This window comes from Hydra viridissima, unplaced genomic scaffold (genome assembly GCF_058129835.1).
Source record: "Hydra viridissima isolate aposymbiotic clone 2 unplaced genomic scaffold, HvirCarnegie_v1 scaffold_4, whole genome shotgun sequence".
NCBI classification, from domain to species: Eukaryota; Metazoa; Cnidaria; class Hydrozoa; order Anthoathecata; family Hydridae; genus Hydra; species Hydra viridissima.
In genome coordinates, this window is record NW_028324303.1 from 12,144,134 (window position 1) to 12,167,147 (window position 23,014).

Consider the following 23,014-nt stretch of genomic DNA (forward strand, 5'->3'; position numbering starts at 1 on the left):
TAGGTTTTCATCAAAAATGGTGTGTCTTTTATATCGAGGGCTTTTGGATAATTTTAGAGCTTCTTTTCTCGTGGTAATGAGTTTAACATCGACGCGTTTTAGAATATTCTCCATTGTTTTTCCAAAGACGGAGTTGTTCATAAGCTTGAAAAATTCCTTATCAGATTCGTTTGTAGCTTTTGCTCTCTCTTTAGTATTGAGGTCAATATAACCTTCCATAAAAGGTTCTTCTTCAAAGGTGATACCACGATGAATTTTTGTGATGATCAATCCCATTCGTTCATACAGTTTTAAGTTTTCATGATGAACGACATATTTTTCTTTGTTGTTTAAATTGGGTACAAGCTTTTCCACTTTTACAATGGTCAGTCTTTCAGGAGCTAAAGGGTAATCGTTATGTGTATCGTGTAGTCTTTCAGGATAATCAAAGTCTACTTCGAGAATGCAAGGCATGGATTTCCAATTTAAAAGTTCCTCTTCAGTCATCCATCTAAATCCTCTAACAGGAAGAGGTTCGCACATAGCCCATCCATAAAGATTATTGGCGTCTAAATACTGAAGAAATTTTGAAGGCTCTGAAGGTTTATAATCTTTAGCCATGTATTTGTTATTAGCAGTTCCATATCTATTGGAGATCATGCTGATTCCACCACGTACACCTTTTTTTATCATATTGAGCATATCAATATCGGTTAACAATTCCAATTTAATTTTAGTTATCTTTAGCATAGCATCCCAAGCCAAACCAGGAGAGGTGTAATACCAAGCAGGATGAAGGCCGTAATGACTGAGACATGTGTCTCTAAAATTTTCAAAGACATCTGCAAGTATCAAGACGTCAGACACGTTGTATAGCTCGTGATATTCTTTAAACCTTATACATCCAAATTCGTTCCAAACGTTTTGCGCATGTGCATAGTCTTCAACTTTTGCTAGTTCATCTTTCAGTTTAGAGTAAAAGGCTTCAATAGGAGGCAATTGTGTTTCAGAGAATTTTTCAATGGAGTCGACCCAATCGTAGGGGTAAATGCCTTTTTTTCTTAATAAGTTAAACTGCTTTTCTTTGTAATATTCGACCACGTTTCTGCATTGATCATCGTTTAGATTTTTAGATAGTTTTTCTAAACTATCACTCATGAATCTGATACTGTCAATAAACCTTATCTCTTTCTTTACTTCTCGAAGTATACCCTTTTTATCAGTGAATTCTCTCACTTTGATTTGTTTAGAGAAGCTGATGTATCTTTCTTCATTGTTGGGTATACAATTGAGCTCCCCACCTAATATTTTGATGAACAAATGAGCGTCGTAACCAGACAAGTTATGAAAGACAACGGGAATAAATTTTGGAAGTTTATAATCCAAGTTGCATTTGTTATGCGCGGCTCCACGGTACTTTCCGGTCAAATGGCAATGGTCTAAGACTTTATCACCGTTAAGATCTTTTTCGAAAATATGACATTGAGTAGCCTCTTCAAAATTCTTTTCATCCTCATCAGTCATGACTTTCTTTTTTATTAAATCAATCTTGTAGAAAATCTTTATAAGGTCTGCTTCAAGCATATTTATGAACTTTTGAGCTACATCGTCATCATCACTTTCAGCTGTGTACATGACTGGTTTTTCTTTGTATAGTTTGTCGTCAAAGCATTTGATATAATAGCAGAAGGAGCTTGGAACGTGCTTTTGATATTGTTTGGTGTATGACTCTTTATTATTATATTCAGTGTTGTCCTCGATAGGTTTGATGAAACTTTCAAAGTCTGCATATACAAAATAGGGAACCCTCATGGACCTGTTATAGTTTTTAAATTCAGCAGTTGCTCATTCTTTAGGAAGCTCGATTCTCATTGGCGCATTATCATAGCAGTTTTCTCGATGTTTTTGGAGCTTTTCTTCTTGGTCATAATCTTGAAGACACCTTCTGCAAAAATATCTTTTGTGTTGATGATTAGATGTTGTGGAGCCAGCAAACCGACTGAAATTTTTAATGAGGCAATAATGTTCTGTGTCTTCGTTTTTAATATACAGCAAATCAACACAGTGATTTCGATCAACAAATTTAGATATTCGCAAAGGGTAAGGTTTTTTATTTTCATATCCAAAGACGTTAATGCTCATAGTTGGATTATCCACTTCAAACTCGTTAATTTTATGATAATCCACAGGAAATGTTACACCTTCCCAATTCAGCTCTTCTGATTTTAGAATCAAGTCTTCATCAATTCTTTCGTTGTCTCTATTTTTAAGATTCAACGCTCGAGTGACCGACCATTTAAAGCATTGGTTGTCCTCGTTTTCCATGTTGATGATGGCCTTTTTGTCTTTCAGCTCTTTAGGCAGCTCAATATAGGATCCACCGCTGAGAGGCACGTAATCAATAAAGTTGATATCCATTCTTAAAATCTTAGATATGGTGCTATTGGAGCCTAAAGCATTGTATTTAACACTATTCTCTAAGACTTTCTCTTCCATTTCGCTCATTAACTCTCTTACATCTTTAGCCTCTAGAATAATCTCTGATCTTGGTGAAAAGGTTGCTTCCCGAGTCACTTCTTCACCAGTCATGATACTTACGGATTTCATTTCACACGTTAAAACAATCCTTACCTTTGTATTCCTTTCTCCTTTCATGGTTTGAATGGCAGACTCTCTCACCAAATTAAAAAACGATGCAATGTCTTGGTATTGAGAAGAAGGTGTGTAAGAAAATAGTCTAGCAGTACGCTCTGCAGAATGTTCAGTCAACTTGAATTCTATTTTATAAGGTTTTTGCACTGGCTGTTTATACACTGTTTTTAATACAAGTGATTTGATAGACTTTACCTTTTCATTGATTTGATCCACTGATTCGTTTACCTTATTCTTAACTACTTCAGGAACGTAAGGATCTATCCATTCTTTAATATCATTAAACTTATTTGCAACATAGGACGTCACACTTTTTGCAACTGCCGTCAGTCTTGAAAATAAAGGTCTTGGTGCAGGAACCGGTCTAGGTGTAATGACGTTTGTTGAATCGATAACTGGTGTGTTAAGAATAGAGGGTTCATCACCTGTCATCTTATTTTGCAAGAGAGCAGAAGGTTCGAATGAAATCAAGTCGTTAGTCCTTGGTCTTGGAGCAGGTACAGGTCTATCAACAACGGGACGAGGAGCAGGTACAGGTCTTTCAGAACCAACAACAAGCCTTACTTTTGTCGGCTTTACAGAAACTTTTACAGCTGGTCGAACAAACCTAACCACGGTAGGTCTTTCATTAACAGACAACGGTCTTGCCTCAGTCGTTCGTCTACGAAGAGAAGCAGGAGCAGAGACAACTCTAGGGGAAACAGAAGGCTGCAAAGCCATTATAAGTTCCCCCTTTCTCATTTTAGAATACCCTTTTATTTTTTGCCCTTTAGCAATTTCTTTTAATTCTTTCACCGTTTTGTTTTCCATTTTAATAACGCAAGATTTTTTATTTATATCATTTTCAAATTTTTAAATTCAATATATAAGAATTTAAAAACTTCTCACGCTAAAAAAAAAAGTTCAAGCAGCAGAAGCACACACTCTATATTTATCCTTATGAAAACCTTTACTCAATGCTTCAATCTTTAATCTATTTCTTTTCTCCTCCTCCTCATCAATGTATTCTACGCTTTCATCATCTTCGCTTTCATCATCTTCGCTTTCATCATCTTCGCTTTCATCATCTTCGCTTTCATCATCTTCGCTTTCATCATCTTCGCTTTCATCATCTTCGCTTTCATCATCTTCGCTTTCATCATCTTCGCTTTCATCATCTTCGCTTTCATCATCTTCGCTTTCATCATCTTCGCTTTCATAACGATTAAGCCTAAAAGTATATCTATAATCATCTCTTAAATCTTCAAACATTTCAACCATATCATCTCTTCCTTCTAATTTAAACAGATCTGATTCAAGACTATCCAGTTCTCTTTCAATACTATGCAGATCTTTCCACGGTATGTTTACTCCCATTGATTCCATTAGTTCTCCAATTGCATTCATTCGTTCTATTATTGCACTCTGTCTGTCATTCATTTTTATATCATAAGATTTTTTATTTATATCATTTTCAATTTTTTTAAATTCAGCAGTTAAAAGAATTTAAAAAATCTCATATTTGTATCCATCTACTACTTTTCCATTTCGTCTCGTAAAGTACTGCCAGCCATGCCCTGTCTTTTTCTTCGATTCATAAACAGACTTGTATTTCACCACCTCACCAGTATCAACATGAGTTATTCTTAAACCTAAAGGATTATTTCTAATTAAACAAAGTCTCGCATATTTAGGATCAAGAGGCTTCTTTTCTTTTTTCTCATTTTTTCTAGGTCTTCCAACAGGTCTCACCTCTTTCGAGTTTTCCAAAAATGCATCTTTACTAATCAAGTTGTTTTCAACCGCAAGCATCATGAGCGACATTTTATTGTCAGACGTTTTGGAAACACCATTTTCTTTCAGTAATTTTTTCAAAAGCTTTCTTGTGTAAGTCATCTTTTATTATGCTAAGATTTTATTTAAATCAAATTCGATTTTTTTTATTTCTAACATCTAAAGAATTTTCATGGATACAAAGTATTCTAAAGTTTTCATACACAATGTCTTTGGAAGCGAGTGAATGATTTAAAATTGCGCTTTTTAGATTTCCAGAAATCTTTTTTTTCTCCTCGAAATCGCAATCCAAAACAAGCACATACTTGTCAATCATTCTTAGCTTTTCTTCTTTAGACAAGCCTTTCCAAGTACTGAGATGCTCTTTGATTTTCTTTTCCATTCGTGAATATTCCGTCTCGCCACTCCATACAAGTCGGTAAAGCTTGTCTCTCTCTTCCTCACTGTACTCTTTTGGAATATTAAAATCTCCGTTTTCAGTGATGTAAACAGATTCGCAAAACACACCTGTTTTTCCAAAAGCAAGAAGCTCAAGATGTCTTTTTTTATTTGCGTCAGTCTCTTTTATACTGCATTCTAGAAAAAACGGAAAAAACTGTATCATTTTATTCTTCTTTTAACAGATTTAGATCCTTTTTGGATTAATGAAAATCTAAAGATTTTTAAGATCCTTTCTCGGTCTACCCACAGGTCGCTCTTCCTTCACGTCTTTAATCCATTCGTTTTTATCAATCAAGTTGTTTTCAACCGCAAGCATCATTAACGACATTTTATTGTTTGACGTTTTAGAAATTCCGTTTTCTTTCAGTAATTTTTTCAAATCCTTTTTCGTATATCTCATTTTTTTTATTAAAAAAATATTATTTTGAAGGACACCTAATAAACAATATTCATTCTGCTTCCATCTGATTTAAGCCTAAGCAATTTATCGGAAATGAGGACAGCAAAGGCTTGAGTGTTTGCAGGAACGTTTGCATTGAATGTAGCTTTTATTTGTACATCTATCACTGAAGTTTTTAACCTCTCAGCCTGCTTGCTTACATCAAAAACAAAAAGAGGACAAATGAATCTATAATTTAAGGCGGACAAATTGGGTTGAGCTATAATTTCGTTTGTTCCATAAAGTCTATTGTCAAACTTAGAGGCGTCTCTATAAGCTCTTGAGTATTTGTTGTTATTAAAGTCTAAATTGTAATCAACAGCGGGATACCTTTCACTGTTTAAGGTGACATATATGTTTTTCAAATCGCAGTGATCAAAGACTGAAGGATTTAATTCTTGACTTCCAGATTTATTGGTTTGGAATCCAACAATGACATACCTAGGTCTTTCACTAGCAGATCTTGCGCTTAACCTCCAACTAAAGTTGTTTGATACAGGAACAGCGATGGTATCGCATTGTCTAGATCTGAACGAAAATGGAACATCTACTTTTGATTCAATGATTTTGTAAAGGTTGTTACTACTCGCGACAGAGGGTGTGACATGAGGCATAAACAAAGACAATTTAGTTAGATCTACTTTTCCTGCAGCTGTTGCAGCTGTTCTAAAAATAGCATCACTGTCACCCTTTCTCACAAGAGCAAGTGTATGCTTAAATCCATAGAGCACTTTATCGTAATCATCGCAAAATCCAAAAATGTGCTTTAAAGGAATGCAGAACGAAAACGTTCCTTTTTCTTCACTTTTTGTAATGATGTAATCTTGTCTTTGCTTAAATCCAGTGTTGTTAACAAGATCTGCTAAAGCTGTTACGTCTCTTTGCCACAGCTGATTCATTCCTTCAGACACTTGGAACTCTACTGGATATTTGAGGTAACCAATCATGGTGGTAGCTTGTCCAGGTTCGTAAATGGTTTCTACCTCTTGATTCGACAACTGATAAGAAATCTGACTGAACAAATGCATGATACCGTTGTTAGCAAGAGCAACGACGTCTGTATCAGCGTAGGAAGTTCCATCTGCTTTTAAAAGTCTTCCTTCAACCAAAAGGTACGCCTCAGATGGAAGCGTGAACAAATCTTGCTGCTCAATATTGATTCTTATTTCTCCATCCACGTTTAGATTCTTATTCACTGGTTCGTATTCATGAAACTCAAATCTCTCAATTTCTTCATCAACAATAATCTCTTCTGTAAAATTTAAAACATCGGAATTTGCCATTTTTATACGTCAAAGAAAAAAAATTTTTAGATTTCATAAGTGAAATACTCATGCAATCAATAACCCATTTCCCTTTTTTACCAGGTCTTGTATTCTAATCGCTTTGTTCTTCGGCAATCCTGATCCAAACATAGAATATTCATCTATAACCGGTGCTGCTCTGTTAACAATGCTTGAAATAATTTCTTTGCTTTTAAGGTTGAGATCATTCTTTGCAGCTTCATGTGGTTTTGGAGTTCCAGTCTTGGAATACAATTTCTCAATGGTCTTTTTACCTTTGTCAATAGCCACATCTCTAGCAGTGGAAATGGCTGTTGAAGCTAGCTCTTTTCCTGCAGATTTAGTAGCCATGATTGCTTCTCTTCCCAGTTCGGTTTTTGCAATTTTATTAGCCAAAGTAGATGCTGCTCTTGAAGCGCTTGAAGATGCTGCTCTTCTCAAGAAATTCTTAAGCGTGTCAATTATCCCACTTCCACCCACAATATGCTTCTTAACATATCTATTTCTATAAACGATCATTTTTATTTCCATAGATTTTTTTTTATTTCATATCGATATACGCAATCATAGCCTTGTACTCGTCTTTATTAATCCTATTTTGTCTCAACAGCTCATCGCAAATGGAAACAGCCTCATTTCTTGACCCTTTATTTCCAGCATGCCCTGCAGCTACGCTCAATGTAAACCTTTGAACTAATGCGTTCGGATCGCTTGGAAGAATAATGACGCCATTACCTTTTTTAACTTTAGTTTCACTTTTAAATTTATCCCAAAGAGGCTTTATAATTTGTCGGTATTTTTCGCTTCTAGAGGCTTTTGGCTTGTTTGGATTTGATTCCGAGTAAATAGCACCAGTGTTGAAAATAATTTTTGAATAGTTTTCCAAATCTTCATCGTTAACGTCGCTCCATAATTTGCCTGGAGGATCAGATTCTGTCATAAGCTCCTAAAGACCCTTTGTTCCTTTATACCTTTCTCCTCCAACAACGATATCATTTCCATCCACCTCCACCTCCATTTTTCCAAAGAACAATTTATCACTAATTTTACTAATTTCGAAATTTCTTCTAACATCGTTTACGAAACGTGAATTATACCTATTTAAAAAGACGGATGAAATGTCTCCTAAATGATTTGTCTCATCAAAACTGGGAGGCACTTGTTCATTGCGTCTTTCTTCGATGCTCTTGAGCATCTTTTCATTGCTTTCAATCAGAGGCTTGTAAAGCTTGCTCAAATCAGTCTGAAGATTAGCATCATAAATATTTTCATTCAAACTATCTTGATATATTCTTTTTCTTCTTTCAACAAATTCTCTCACAATTTCATCCCTCTTGTTCGGGTCTAGTATTTTAAAAAAGGACATTTTTAAAACACAAGAAAAAAAACTTAAACACAGACTTATCTGTGTTTTTAAATTAGATTTTTTAGATTCTTTGAATCCGTGGAAAAATCTAATTTTTCTTAAACATATTATTAAACGCTTTTATCGCGTCTTCTCTTCCTTTTTGGATCAACGACTCTTTGGTTATCTCGTCAATGTTGATTTTTGTTTTAGTTCTTATTTCTTTCATCAAGCTCTTAAACTTTTGAAGCTCGTCTAAAATCAATTCATACTCTGAATCGCTCACAACGTTGTCTACTAAAGCCTTTGAAATGTGACTGTTGATGGTGTTCAATTTCGACTCTGCTAACACTTTGATCTTCTCATGCTTTTCCGCTTTTAATGCTAGTTTTTTGTTTACTTGTCCTCCTACAATGGATAAAAACCCCATTCCAATAGCCACACCTTCACACGCAATCGCAACAGGGGCAGCAGCGATGGTGCTCAAAGTTCCAATTCCAACAACTCCATGTGCAACACCACCTGCTTGCAACGTAGTGTCTACAAAAGAAATGATTCTGAAAGCGCGATGGTACTTTTTGCTCATATGTACTCTCTTTTTCCTCTCGTTGTCCATCTCTTTCTGAATCTCGCTTATTTTCTGAAGACGGTAATTGTGTCCTTCATCTGCAGGAGCTGTTGGAAGAACTGGATAAAGTTTAGATTTAGCATCGTAATTGTATTCCATTTTTTATTAAACGAAAAAAAATATTTTTTTTACTCATTGATGAAATTGACAAAGCATAAACTTTCCCCTTTTTTAATAATGACATCTGACTTGCTGTTATTGTGAATTTCCATGATCACATTATCCACCGACTCTGATAGTATAATGCTGTGGTTGAAATAATCCAGTTTTGATTTTATGCTTTCCCTCAAATTCACTAAAGCTAATCCGCTTTTAAGTTTTATTCCAAACATAAAAATTATTTTCTGATGGCTCAGTTTATTTAGTGTGATGTCTTTTTGAGCAAATATTTCATATCTAGCTCCTACTTTTGAGGGAGGATGCTTCAAATACTTGTCGAAAAAAAGAAATGATTTATTACACACCTTTCGATCATAATGAAAAAATTTTTTATATACATTAGTTTCCATTTTTATTATTACAAAAAAATTATTTTTTAATACATCATTTTATTCCGTACATGTATAGAATAAAATGACTATTGTCTACATCCATTAATTGTTACTGTTGGTCCTCTTTCAAGTATTTCATATCGTTTTTGTTTTTTAAGAGTTAATTTTTCTTCTAATGTAATTTCAACTACAGATGGTCTCCTTATAATAAGTTTAACTTTAATTTTTCCACCAGGTTCAGTGGGTTCTGTTATAATTATTTCAGACGGAGGTCTTTCAATTATTCGACGTCGTTCAATAATATCATGTTCTTGGTTTCTTTCTCTCTCATCGCGTATTCTGTTTGCTCTCGTTTCATAATTTTCTCGTCGGTTAAAACTTAAAAGCTCATATCGCCGTTCTATCATTTCATCGTAATAATAAAAATAACGTAAATCTTCAGGATCGATTTCTTCAATTTCAACATCTTCTGTAAAGTTTCTTCTAATTATTATTTCTTGTCGAGAATTCATTATTTTATAACAAGAAAAAATTTATTTAAGTCATTTTCAAAAATTTTTTTCATCTGTGCATTAGATCCTTTAGATCCATGGAACTTCACAAGTGAAATTTTTAAGCGTAGTAATAGGCTTGACCAAGAAGAAGGTAAAAGCTTCCAGATTGACCGACTTGTGCATCACCAGAGTTGAGCGTGACGACGAGTCTTCTACCAGCTGCAACAGTAGGCATGGAGTCAGCTTCTCCGAAATTTCTGTAAAAGGAGATGGTGGTTGTAGAACCGATGGATGAAGTGGATTGGTAAAGAAGTCCCGTCGATTTGTTGTTGAAGGAAGTCACATTTGACCCGTTCCACGACGACAAGTAAAAATCTTCCAGTCCAGAGGAGGAAAAGAAGCATGTGCTGTCACCGTCGTAACCGGGAAAGTAGGTGTAATTGTTGGTGTTGTACGGTGTCCAAGGAGTGAGTACAGTGCCGTTACCTGGAGGTAAATTTCCGTCGTACATTCGGACTCTAGACTCCCACCAGTTTCCAGAAGCGCCAATGATGTGCATCCTGATGTATTTCAACGACAAACCATTTCCTTTCCCGTTGGTGTTCAGCAAAGCGTATTCGCTACCGTAAGTGGTGTTCAAATATCGAAACGTTCTGCAGTACAGCTTGTAAAGAGGGATGGTTGCAGGAATAGAAGCAAGTGTGGAAATGAACGGTTGAATCCAATACGTGATGGCTGTGGTATTTCTGTTCACGAGTTGAATGGAGACGTCGTTTCTGAAAGGCATGTCCAACGTGAAATATCCTCCCAAGGAAGTGGTGCTAAACATGTTGCATCCTTGCAAAGAATTGACGTAAAAAGCTCCTCCCAAAGGAGAAAAAAGCAAATCAGTGGCGAGACCAGTTTGATCCACTCCGATTCCTTCAGTGGTTTCTGCATAATTCCCTACATTGATCTCTCCATCTGTGAAGATTCGAATGAAAACTTGGCCAGGAATATTCGTACCAGAGGTGCTGTATAAAGCCAGCCACAATCTTCTCAGCACACCAGATTTTCCAGAAAACGCAAACACAGGAGAAGTCGTTAACGCTGCTACCGTCTGAGACTTTAATCCCAAACTGGTAAAGCTAGAGCTTGGAACGACACTTGTCAAACTCGATTTTTGCAACAACAAGTCCACATAATTTTTTGTCGCTCCATCTTGATCGTTTGAAGGATTGAGCACGTTGATTAATTTGTGCGAATTCAAATCCAAATCTGTAGTTCCCACAGTCGTTCCACCTGACGCATGCGTGTCTACGTAATTTTTCGTAGCTGAATCTGAGGCTGATGTAGGTTCAGCTAAATTAGTTAGTTTATGAGCTGTCATGTTAATGTCTACGTAAGAAATAGTGTTGTAAGAGACTTTGGTGTCTACATACCCTTTTGTTGCAGCGTCTTTTAAATTGGTAGGATCGCTCACATTAATCAGTTTGTGAGAGTTCATGTCGATGATTCCCGTGATTGTGCTGGATCCGTCGGTTTTAACACACAGGCTCGAGCTGACGTCTACGTAATTTTTTGTGGCGGCGTCGTGAAGATTGATCGGTTCATTCAAGTTGATCGCCTTGTGAAAATTCAAATCCAAATCTGTAGTTCCCACTACAGCACCACCTGACGCATGCGTGTCTACGTAATTTTTCGTAGCAGCATCGTGTACGTTGGTGGGTTCACCCATATTGATGATTTTATGAGAGTTGTAATCTAAATCTGCAGTGATGGTGCTGTTTCCATCTGTTCTGACATAGAGATCACCTGTTACAGCTGATGATGAGTAAGGATCATAAAAATACCTCCCCAATTCAGTTCTTCCAAATTTGTCAATCATTTTATATAGACACGACTTTTTTTTTACCACAAGGTGTTGATAACTTCTTGAAAGTTATCCCCTTCCTGTAATTTTTTCAAGACGTAAAGACACAAGTGACCACAATAAGAAGTATTACCAAATTTCACTCTTTCACTGTTGTAAAAGACTGGACTTTTCAAGTAGTCAACCAGTTCAACAAGAGGAGGTTGAGCATAAGAGTCAAAACTATACTTTTTATCCCCGTCTTTATACCAACAGACCCAATGAAATCCATCTGTGCTAGAATCCCCCGTGTTAACAATTCCACATTCTTTTTTTCTTGTCTTTTCTGGTAATTCATCCCTCACAAAAACACCTCTAAAGTTTTTAATTTTGAGCTTTTTAACAGCGTCTATTAATTGAAAGTTGGTTAGAGGTTTGTTCGGTAGTTTAATTCCTTCAACGTTGATCATTTTTTAAAATTCAGAAAAATTTTAAAAAAAAATTCACAAGTGATTTACATTTCATCATCCTGTTCTATTTCATCTTCCAATTCTTTTACCTCTAAATTCAAGTCTTCACACATCATGATGCTATTAGAAAAAGTTGCATTTTTTACGATGACGGCTTCGACCAGTTTAACTTGAATAGACACAATCGAAGGGCCAATATACACCCCCTCAATTCTAAGTCCTCCAATAGCATAACATCTTTGATTGATAAAATCATGTCCAGAAGATCTAACCAAATTTTTATTACTACGTTCCCCTTTGACTCCATTTTGTATATCAAGATCTGTTTTCTTTCTATGAAATACAGAAGTAATAAGTATTTCGTCTTTCTCATTTTTAGTAAACGTCTTTGCATAAAAGACTGGTGCTGATTCAGGATGCTCAGCTTTATATTTTAAAATAGTCAATTCGTTAGAGTTAATTTGCTTTCTTCTTCCTCCTTTTTTAAGTTTGGCTGACAATTTATCTACTTCACCTCTAATAAACAAAGTAATCTTTTCCATTGTGCTAATGAACTTTTCTTCTTGTTCTGTCTTTCCCTTTTTAGCATCAAAGCAAACGAAGGACATGGAATATCCAGTTAATTTTTGTGTTGCTGGATCTTTATTCTCGCATACACCATACGAAAATAATATAGGTGATCGTAATACAAGAGGACCATCTCCAGTTGGATAAGAATATTTTACTGGCACTTTTTGATACACGACTGGTTTGGTTGCCGCGTAAATTTCTCCAACTGATAATTTGCTCTCATCAAAACTTTCAATTGTAATAAAATTCATTTCTTTTCTATATACAAGATTTTTATTTAACTCAAAATCAAAAATTTTTTTTTCACTGTATTATTTTTTAGATTTTTGGAAATTCTTTTTAACACCTAATCCGAATTTAGCTTTGGCTTTGATGATGGGTTCGATGATTTTTCGCTCGCTTATTTCTCTCTGAGTTGGATTTTGTATAGAATCCATTTCTTCAAGCATCATTTGATCTGCTAAATTTCTGTTTTTCTTGTCGTTAAAATACTTGTAAGCTAAATCGTGGTGATATGCAGCATTGTCCACTCTATCCACCGGTTTGCTCCACTCTTGATACATGTCTGTGGAAGTGAGTCTTTTGTCTTAATTGGTTCCAGGACCTGCAAAATTCATTCCTGGAACGTGCATTTCTCCTGGAAACTTTGCCCATGGAAGTTTTATTTTGTTAGAGAGCTTGTTGATCGATTCCACCAAGTCTCCTCCGCTAAGCGCATGCGTAGAAACAAATTTGTTCTTTGTGATTCCACAGATGACGCAAGTTCCTTTAAGCATATTTCTATTGCTTTTGCTTATAGCATGGTGCAAGTTGTCCGTTTCTGTTATTCTTTTGCATTTGACGCATACATTTTTTATATTCAACATAATAAAAAATGGAAGTGATTGATTTGTCATGGAATGTAAATAAAAGCAAAAGGAAAAACAACAAACTTTTACCTAGAAGTATACGTGGAATCATTATTGGAAAATCAGGTTGTGGTAAAACGACGCTGCTACTCAATTTACTTTTAAGACCTGGATGGCTAGACTATAATCATTTACAAGTTTTTGGAAAATCTCTTTTTCAGCCAGAATATAAAATATTAAAAAACTCGTTCGAGAAGAAATTACCGAAAGAGGTTATTCTTGATTTGTTTAACATTCAAAGCAAAATAGAGCAATTAAACGTGAGTCCTGAATGTGTTATTGATGAAATTTCAAAAAAATGGAATAACACAGAGGATATGGAATGTCAATTTTTTGAAACTGCAGACGATGTGCCAGAACCAGAAGATCTTGATTCATCCAAAAACAATTTAATGATCTTTGATGATTTGCAATTGACCAAACAAAACAAGTGTGAAAAATACTATATCCGAGGAAGACACTCTAACGTCGACTGCTTTTACCTCGCTCAAAACTATTTTATGCTGCCTAGACAAACCATCCGAGAAAACGCCAATTTTATCTGCCTGTTTCCACAAGACTCGAAAAACATTAACCACATTTACCAAGATCATGTTTCAGGCGATATGAAAATAGAAGAGTTTAAAAAGTTTTGTAAATATTGCTGGTCTCAACCTCACGGATTTACCGTCATTGACTTATCCTCAAAAAAGGATTGTGGAAAATATCGAAGCGGATTTGACAATTTTTATTTTCCCAGCTCTATATAAAAAGATGAGCGGATTTTATCTCCTTGCAAAAGCAAAAAAAGAAACTCCAACCGTAAGAAACAGCGTCATCCAAACCGAGTTTGACAACCCTATCGAAATTGAACCTAATAAAAAGTATGAAATGGCTCTTGTCGGCTTTGACACTGTTCACAGTTACACCAACATCAATTCGACAAATAATGTTTTCAGATACAGTCCCAACGCCGATTCAAACAGCTACACCATTAACATCGAAGAAGGAGCGTATGAAATTAGCGAGATTAATGTTTATCTTCAGAATGAAATGAAAAAACAAGTTGGAAACTTGTATAGAGCAGATGGTGTTGTTATCGGTGCAAACCTAACCACTTTAAGAGCTACTCTGAAATTTGGAAAACCTGGATCTACAACAAAATATTGGGTGGATTTCAACGTGAATAACAGTTTAGCTACTGTTCTTGGATTTAATAAAGCAGAATATACCTATGTAGAGAAAAAAGAAGATCCGACAGATCCAAATAAAGTCACAAGTTATATTGACTATTACAAGTCTGAATCACTTTCGAGAATAGACGATATGGCCATCATCAGAATCACAAACGATGTTATCGGATCATCTTATGATAACGGAAAAAGAACATCTGACATTTACTCTTTTCATCCTGACTCTCCTCCAGGCTACAAAATTAGCGAAAAACCTTTCCACTTGATATACTTGCCCATCATGGTGGGTAGAATTTCAAGAATGGAAACAAGAATTGTAGATCAAAACGGTAACTTGATCGACTTTAGAGGTGAAGACATTATCCTTAGATTTCACGTTAGAGAAAGAATAACCTCTGTGCTCCAAGACCTTTTTACGAGCAGCGCAGTTCAGCGATAATTTTTTTCTTTTATTTAAAAAATGAACAGTTACCAAAAAGTAAAAATAAACATTTCGCAAAGTCAATCTGACAAAATTAAAAAAGCTATCCAAGAAAAGACTGATGTCATTATAAGACTATCTCATTCAGATCTAGAAGGCGAACATGTTCTAGCAGTGACAAAATCTCAACTCAATAGAATCACAAAAGCATATGAAGCTGGTAAAGGAGTCACACTCAAACTGAGCAGAAAACAATTATCATACAACTCAACCATTGAAGGCGGATTCATCGGAGCTCTTTTACCGTTATTAGGTATGTTAGGCAGCACTCTTGCAACAAGAGTAGTTCCTGCTCTAGCCACTGGATTGTTAGCAGGTGTAGGTTCTTCTGCTGGCTCTGCTATGGTTGATAAAATTGCTGGAAGAGGCGTCGTTTACTTGAAAAAGAATGGAAATGGAATGAAAATGACTGCTGCAGGATCAGGAATCTTTTTAAGACCTTGGGTAAAACCTACTATTGGTGAAGGACTCTTTGTTAAAAATGGAAAAGGATATCAATCTGTTGGAGCTGGATTATTGCTCGGACCAAACTCACCCTTTAATAGCATACCCTTTTTAGGTGCTATTCTATGAAAAGCTACTGTAAAATTGTACAAAGAAAAAACTTTTTAAAATGATATAAATAAATTTTTTCTTGCTATATAAAAATGACATACTCCTTTAAAATTTTTGATAAAGAATCAAACAGGTACTATAAATACGTATTCATAGATTACGATCAATATATCAGTACACGTAATCTCCTAGATAAAGATTTCAAAGAAAACAGTAGAGAGATTGAAGCAAATCAACAATGTAAAAAATTGTTAGAAGAAATAGAAAAATTAAATGAACTAAAAAAAGGGAAAATAGAGTCATGGAAATATGATCAGATGCGCATAATGAGAATTGAAGAAAAAGAACAAAAAATAAATTATCAAAAACAAAGACTAGCAAGATATTATAAATATATAATTAAAAAACCTGTCCCATCTGAACTCTTAGATTCTAACCAAACTCCACATTAAAAACCTATTTTATATATTTTTCAGATATATAAAATTTGCCGATCCCATGATCATGACATATACACCGAAGAAATCAACAAAGTAGCACTCAGCGCTAACGACGACAAAAGACACATCTTGGAAGACGGTATTCACACACTTGCCATCGGTCACTACAAACTAAAACCTTGTTTTAAATTTATGGATTATGATCAAGTCTTTGGGCTAGAATAGCTTACGACTAAATATATCAATGTCCTGGAATTAGAGAAACGCGAAGAGAAAATTATTAACACCTTTTTTTTAATAATGACAACATATTATTAAAAAAGTAACAATTCACATTTTTAAAAAAACACACAACGCCATCTTGATTTCATTAAGTATAGAAAAGTATCAATGCGTCAGAATCCTTAAGTATAGGAAAAGTATCAATGCGTCAGAATCCTTAAGTATAGGAAAAGTATCAATGCGTCAGAACCGGCATATCATAGTAGTTACGTAAATAGTTAAGTTTCTGTATTGGGGAAAGATCTTCATTATGTTGAATGGCACATTCAAAATTTTCATAAAACGTCTGCCATTCCTCAGGCTTCCATCAAAGGTAATTAATTTTAAAGGTGGAAGTCTAATATTATTCTTTCCAAAAGTAGATGTAGAACCTTGTTTACTCCCAGATTATTACTCATTATTACTCTTACAATTATCATCATATAATTTTTCAATTATTTTAATATTTTTCTTAAAAAATAAAGAAAATTCATTTGCTAAGTTCTCTGGATTTTGCAACTCATCATTATTTTCAATTAAATTAATCAAAACATAATTAATAGCTTTAACTTTCTTATATTTTTCAAGCAAAACTTTCTTGAAACTAGATAGTTCTTCAAATGAGTTACTACCTTGGCTAAAATTAATCATGCAACCGCTAGCTCTTTCAAAGATATTTTTAATAGCAGTGAACGTAATGGTGCGAATACGTCCTTTCTCAGCAATACTTGATATTATATATAAGCCTAAGAATGGTAACAGTAACAAATGATGTTTACTCAAAAAACTATAGTCAATTCTGCACGGTTATCATGGATGATAATGCCAACCTAGTTGACCCAAGAATGCCACTTACATGGGGTGATATCCATCAAGGTACCCTGTGATGCAAACTTTGAAATCTATTTTGTCCGCGGAAAAAATTTAATTCGAACGTTCAAGTTGAGTGAAATTTGACTTCATTAAGCGCTAATAAAAAAACTTTATCTATTTAAAGCGTGGTTTGACCTGGCTTACGCATAGCGTGAAAATCTCAGCATTTCCTAAGTTATAAACCACTGCCAATATGCATAAAAATGCTAAAAAATGATTGAAAAGCTTTTCAGCAGATGACCATTCGCGTTAAATTCAAGCTTGAAGTCAGAGACTGGAGCATCGCGCGCGTTCACTACAGACATGGTATTTATAATCACTCTAACAAGATAGTCTAAATGGTTGACATTTTAGAAAGGTTGGACACTACTAATTGGAATGGTGAACCTGATAAAAGGTCATCTTCTTTGTGTCGGTGCGACGAACACAGGTAAAACAGAACTCTACATCCGCCTGCTTGATCGCCGGTCGGACGCCATAAAAATGTCCTACGCTGGACTGGAACAAGGCTTACCTCAAATCCAAGCTAAACCTCAAAACCAAAAATTTCATTGAGCACATTGGCGTCCAGAAAACTCTCAAAGTTCTTTCTGAAAGAATGGCTGGAGAAGTGTGCATCTTCATAAGTAACGACTGCATCACCAAAAAGGAAATAGACTTCCGAAAGTTCACGCTCTGCAAGATTGACATAAGCGGGCGCCACATCAAGCGCAGCCTTTAGATCATCGCGCAGAGATACACAACACTCCCTAGGCTCGTGAGAGGCCAGCTGAGTGGCGTGGCGATCCTCTCCTTGAAAGACAGAGGCTTCTTCATTCAGATAACCGATGAGAATGGGGGTGGTATAGACCCGTCTAAAGTTAATTAGATCGCACCTCTATTCGAGACGATATGCTGCTACACTAATAATGGTGATAGGGGTGTTGAGCTGCTATAAATTTGTGTTTCATCCCATGGGTTTTGCTGGTGATCTGCATATCAACTCTGACTTGCGTAATAGTTTAGAGGAAGACCCTGTACAGACATATCTTAAAGTCAATAAAAGGGGTAGATCCTTCGCCAATTAGATCAGTGGTGCCCAACATTATATCATTCAAACCATGAGAAACCATCAGGTACACACTATTTATCGGTATGGTACTGCACCATCTAACGTCACTTGCACATTAGCTGCACAAATAAAGCCGATTAGCTGGGCAGATTGCTCACGGATAAGGCTATCCAAAATTACATCAGCGCCTCCAGGGACTATGTATCTTGTGACGCTATTGACTCGAGTGGTTCGAGTTTCCAGGGTAGTTCTAGCACAGTTCTTGATGCTATTGCCCGCAATAGCTCAGCCCACTTCGCGTTGTAGGAATGGAACAATATTTCTTAGCGGAAAATGCGGCCAGAAAACTGCATAGACCAGATAAACTTCAAATTCTATGATGCAGATAACACTCCGATTGTCCTCACAAAAGCTAAACTCGTCTCAAAGACATGAGAGTTTTAGGTCCACTCTTGACGATGGACAAAAATATTTTTGCTTATTCAGTTCGCGACATACCAAGAAGCAAGACCTAGCAAGGCAGCTATCGAACTTCCCATGATTAAGGCGTTGAGTTCTGCATGATGTTCATCTAATGACTTACCTGTGGGTTTCTTAACGTCAGGCTTTTTAATGTCAGTATCGGTCTATTTATCTCCTATTATGGGCTTGATTGATTTTTGTCCTTAGTGTCGGGCTTAATCGGATTTATATCCCCTGTGTTGGGTGTTACCGGATCCATAGACTTGTTTATAGACCTTTTCTTCACCCCCGTTGATCCCCTTGCAAGACCAAAAGCAAACGGTGGTGCTCAGAGTAGCTCATTGTTGTACTCTCTTATTGGGTCGGTCTTTAATCTAAGGTCACTCGAAATCAGATAAAGACCAGGGATAAGAGCGAAACTTTGAGTACTTATGGTCTCATAGCGTGCGATGTCGACACCAGAGTCTTTTGGGCGTAATATACAAGCTTCTAAAGCGTTTACAAACTCAGTCTGAAGATCCAAGGGACTTGCTGAAGAGCCGACGATGCTCCCACGAGCCGCAAGCTGAGCTGATAAGATACACACGGTGTAACCTCTTATACTTTCTGAGGTAACTTTAAAACCTGCTTGGTTAGCCCTTCTTTGATTTCTGGGATTTGACCAGCGGCCATATTTATGGCGAAATACTCACCAGTTCTTCCGTCATGCACAAGTCTGAGCTTGTCATATCGCCAAGACCATGATTGTAGCCCCAACCCCACTGGGAAGCCTAGTCTTTCCCAGTTGAGCTCAACAATCATTTTTTTTGCTCTCCCACAGGCACAGTAATGTCGAATTCTTTTCGACATTACTATGGTTTGTCATTCGTTAGTTTCACGCTGTCTATTTACTACTATCACACTAGGTATTTACTACTATCACATTAGGAAATGGACTTGCCGGGGTGTAAGCGAATTTTTCATCCAAATTGCAGCTGGAGTAGTTGCATTTCATGCCAATATATGTACCGTCACTTCCGTTTGCTCGCATATCTGTCAACCCAGGTGTTCCTTATGCAGTCTTCTTTTGGAACGAACTTTGACGGGTCCTAGATCACGCCAGAATCTATACCGCTCAGGAATAGCCCACCAGGAAAACCTGTATCTCTAACGACTATAACTATCTCTTCCTTCTTTTTTCTTCATGCCTAACTTTTCTTCATAACAAACTCACTTGCTACCTCAGAAACTACCTCAGATACCTCAGAGGCTAGCCCCAGAGGATCCCCCCAGAGGCTGCCTCATAAGCCTCAGAGGTGTAACTCTGAGATACCTCAGAGGTACTCACTCTGAGGTACCTCTGAGAGTTGATAAGAAAGTTAACATGCTGGAGAGGGCTTACCCTCCTTAGGTCAACTTTATCAAACTGTGAGGTACCCATCAGAGGTACCTTAGAGGGTATCCCTAAGGATACCTCAGAGTCTATTCCCCTGAGCTCTCAGGTGAGTCAACGCATCTATCTTACATCTTCTCAGAGGGCTATCTCAGAGGGCTATCTCAGAGGGCTATCTCAGATGGTCTCCGGACCTACCGCAGAGGGTCTAAAAAGCCTGGCTGAGGGCTGAACTAGGACTACCTCAGAGTCTATTCCCTTAAGCTTTCAGGTGAGTCAACGCATCTATCTTGCTACTACTAATATAGGAAAGTGATATGCTCATGCTGCCTTCTGAATTTACAAAAGACTGTATCTATCTCCTCATGTCAGGAAGAACTAATTAACTAGTTTAATGATATTTTGCTGAAACTTGTCCGAATTGTACAAATGAATCTTACAATCTGAAAATAATATTCAGAAGTAAAACCAATATAAGAATCAAGTAAATTAGATTTTTTATTAATGTCAGGTGCTTAATACAAAGGGATAGGGGTGTTGAGACTGAAAGGGTGAGTTGGAATTTTCCTTCAGATCTAAAAAAGGAAGAAACGGAAGGAAAGAAGTTTTAAATACGCCTCATATAGTACGACGAGATAGCTCTGTTTAAAATTTGTAAGATGTGAATTAAATTGTGGATGTTTCTGCGTTAACTAAAATTTTTCCTAGTTCATCAATGAAAACATCTTTCCTAAAATCATCATTACCCTCCACATTTAATAAATTTTGGAAGAGCTAACGTTAGCTCTTCCAAAACTTTATTAGATAACTTTTATTGGAAAATTTTATTAGATGACAAGCTAAAAAAAAGAAAAAGATTATCTTAATAATATACGAGATTAAGATAATCTTTTCCGTTTTCAGCTTGATGCTCAACAGCACTTGCTTCCCCATATCCATTATCTTCCTCTTCTGACAGGTACTCATCATTATGCTAATTGTAGCTAACCTCAAAATCACAGTCACCCTCACAATCAAATAACTCAATAAGTCTTCCTCATTTAACGGGTCTGTTTCACTAGTAGAGAGCTTTCAAAATCCGTAACATAACATCATGCTAAAGATTTTGGAATACAACCTGAATGGAATTTCTTTAAGACATTACTTGAAAAGTCACCTTGTGATGGCATTGGTGAGACAGTTAAAAGACTTGCTTCCAATGCTAGTCTTTGGCGGTTTTAATCAAATAAAAAACTTTGTCTCTAAGGGTTAAAACAAAATGACAAGGCATTCAATGTATCTAAATTTTTCCTTTTTGATACATTTCAAGTTTCAAAAAGTTTATTACAATAAAATAATCACACAACTGCTTTAAATGTTCAAAAGCAATAATATTTTGAAGGTAATTTATACTTTTTTTTCCATCGTGTTTTGCAACATAACCTGTTATATCTTCAATTGTTATTTATTAACGGAAGGTAATAAGCTGAACATGTTCAGCATTCAAAATCTTTTCAAATTTGGATAAAAAGTCTTATTATTTTGGTTGGAAGTGTATGATTACTATAAGAGCCAGAATCAGCGTTCTTTATGTATCTGCGGGATTTTTTATTACCAGGCCACAAAGATATAGAAAACGCTAAGGAATTTGAGCAATTTTCAAAAAGGTACAATTTCGGCAATACCAAAAAAATAATCAAGAAAATTTAGATTAATTTCTTAAATAATTCTGTAAATTAAAATTGTATTTCTGAAAAAAATTAAGTTAATTAATTTTCTCGTGCCCCCTTCTCCCCCCCCCCCCCTCCAAGACATCCTTACGTTTTTGAACAGAACTATAACAAGCATTACAGTATTATACTTTTTTGTCTTTATTTTTATTTAAGTTATCAGTCACAAAATTGTACCGCATTTCGTAATCACCGTATTAATCCCTTGGTGGCGAGTGGTTAAGTTGCAATTGTTTTATTTTGTTTATCCCCCTGTTTCTATTGACCGTTTTTTATCCCAACCACTTACACATTAAAAAATTTATCTTGCTTTTACAATAATTGTCCCAAATTGAATAATTAAAAATGGAAAAAATCCAGTGCCAGATTATAAGAAATAATACAAATGTGAATAAAAAGTATACGGTATACAAATTCCTCTTTTTAAAAAGAATGTCATGAACTCCTATACAAAAAAGTAGTGCACACATGGGAGATTGATAAAATTAGGTCCAAGTTGTAACTTTTCACATTTACTATCCTTTACTTTGTTTAATAAAATATTTTCAAGTTTTTATTGTTACAAATATCGTTTTACAAAATTCTGTAAATCAAATATTTTTTTTAGAAACACAATTCCACCATTAACTTACATTTTTATTACCTGAAAACAACAGAAAAATGAAAAAGAAATTGAATTAAAGAAATCTTGCAAGGAATAATTTTTTGGCTATGCTAACAAAATCCTTCATTACAGAAGAGTTTAAAAACGAGGAAAAGTGCTTGCAAAACATTTGCTATATTGCTTTTAATTTATATCATTTTCGACAGTAATAGCTTAATTGGTTGATCTCGATAAGCACACAAACTTACAAAACAGAATCATTTAAACGAAAATCCTCCATACCTATCCTAGTTTTCGCAGTCTAAACATTCGCAAGATGAAATGATTTCTTTTTGTACGAAACGAGTTTTTGTCTTTTTTGCGCTTGAACAATCCAACGCAAACATTTTTGTTTTAACTGTTTTGGCTCGGCATTGTAAACAACTTCGAAACATGTTTTTACCTGGTATATGTAGAGAATTACATTGACCCCAGCAATAATTGGTTTCAACGATTCTGTCAACACATTTTGGATGACTCAAAGTAATATTGACTTTTTTTTCCACACACCATCCATCTGTAAACTCTCCTTTTGCCATTAAAGGTGTTCCAGGGTTTTTTTCAAGTTCTGTTTTTATAGCTATCTTAATAGTGTCAATAAGTGCTTTTGAGTCAGAGTCTTCCTTCGTCTGCTGCCGATTCATAAAAACGGCTCTCAAAAATATTAACAAAAGGATTGGAATAACCATTG

The 23,014-nt window shown here is 35.7% G+C and overlaps 4 protein-coding genes across 4 annotated transcripts; 1 reads left to right on the forward strand and 3 right to left on the reverse strand.

Moving 5' to 3' along the window:
- Window positions 1-3,534: 3,534 nt before the first annotated feature.
- LOC149889939 (uncharacterized) lies at window positions 3,535-4,050 on the reverse strand. The gene has a single exon (XM_090085196.1). The coding sequence runs from the start codon at window positions 4,048-4,050 to the stop codon at window positions 3,535-3,537; it is 516 nt and encodes a 171-aa protein (XP_089941322.1).
- A 185-nt stretch (window positions 4,051-4,235) lies between these two features.
- Window positions 4,236-6,480, reverse strand: LOC149889940 (uncharacterized). Its single transcript, XM_090086280.1, has one exon. The coding sequence runs from the start codon at window positions 6,310-6,312 to the stop codon at window positions 5,281-5,283; it is 1,032 nt and encodes a 343-aa protein (XP_089942406.1). The 5' UTR covers window positions 6,313-6,480; the 3' UTR covers window positions 4,236-5,280.
- A 6,790-nt stretch (window positions 6,481-13,270) lies between these two features.
- Window positions 13,271-14,075, forward strand: LOC149889941 (uncharacterized). The gene has a single exon (XM_090085820.1). It carries the CDS (start codon window positions 13,271-13,273, stop codon window positions 14,051-14,053), a length of 783 nt encoding a protein of 260 aa, XP_089941946.1. The 3' UTR covers window positions 14,054-14,075.
- Window positions 14,076-22,571: 8,496 nt separating this feature from the next.
- LOC149889942 (gremlin-1-like) lies at window positions 22,572-23,012 on the reverse strand. The gene has a single exon (XM_090085197.1). It carries the CDS (start codon window positions 23,010-23,012, stop codon window positions 22,572-22,574), a length of 441 nt encoding a protein of 146 aa, XP_089941323.1.
- Between the last annotated feature and the right edge of the window lie 2 nt (window positions 23,013-23,014).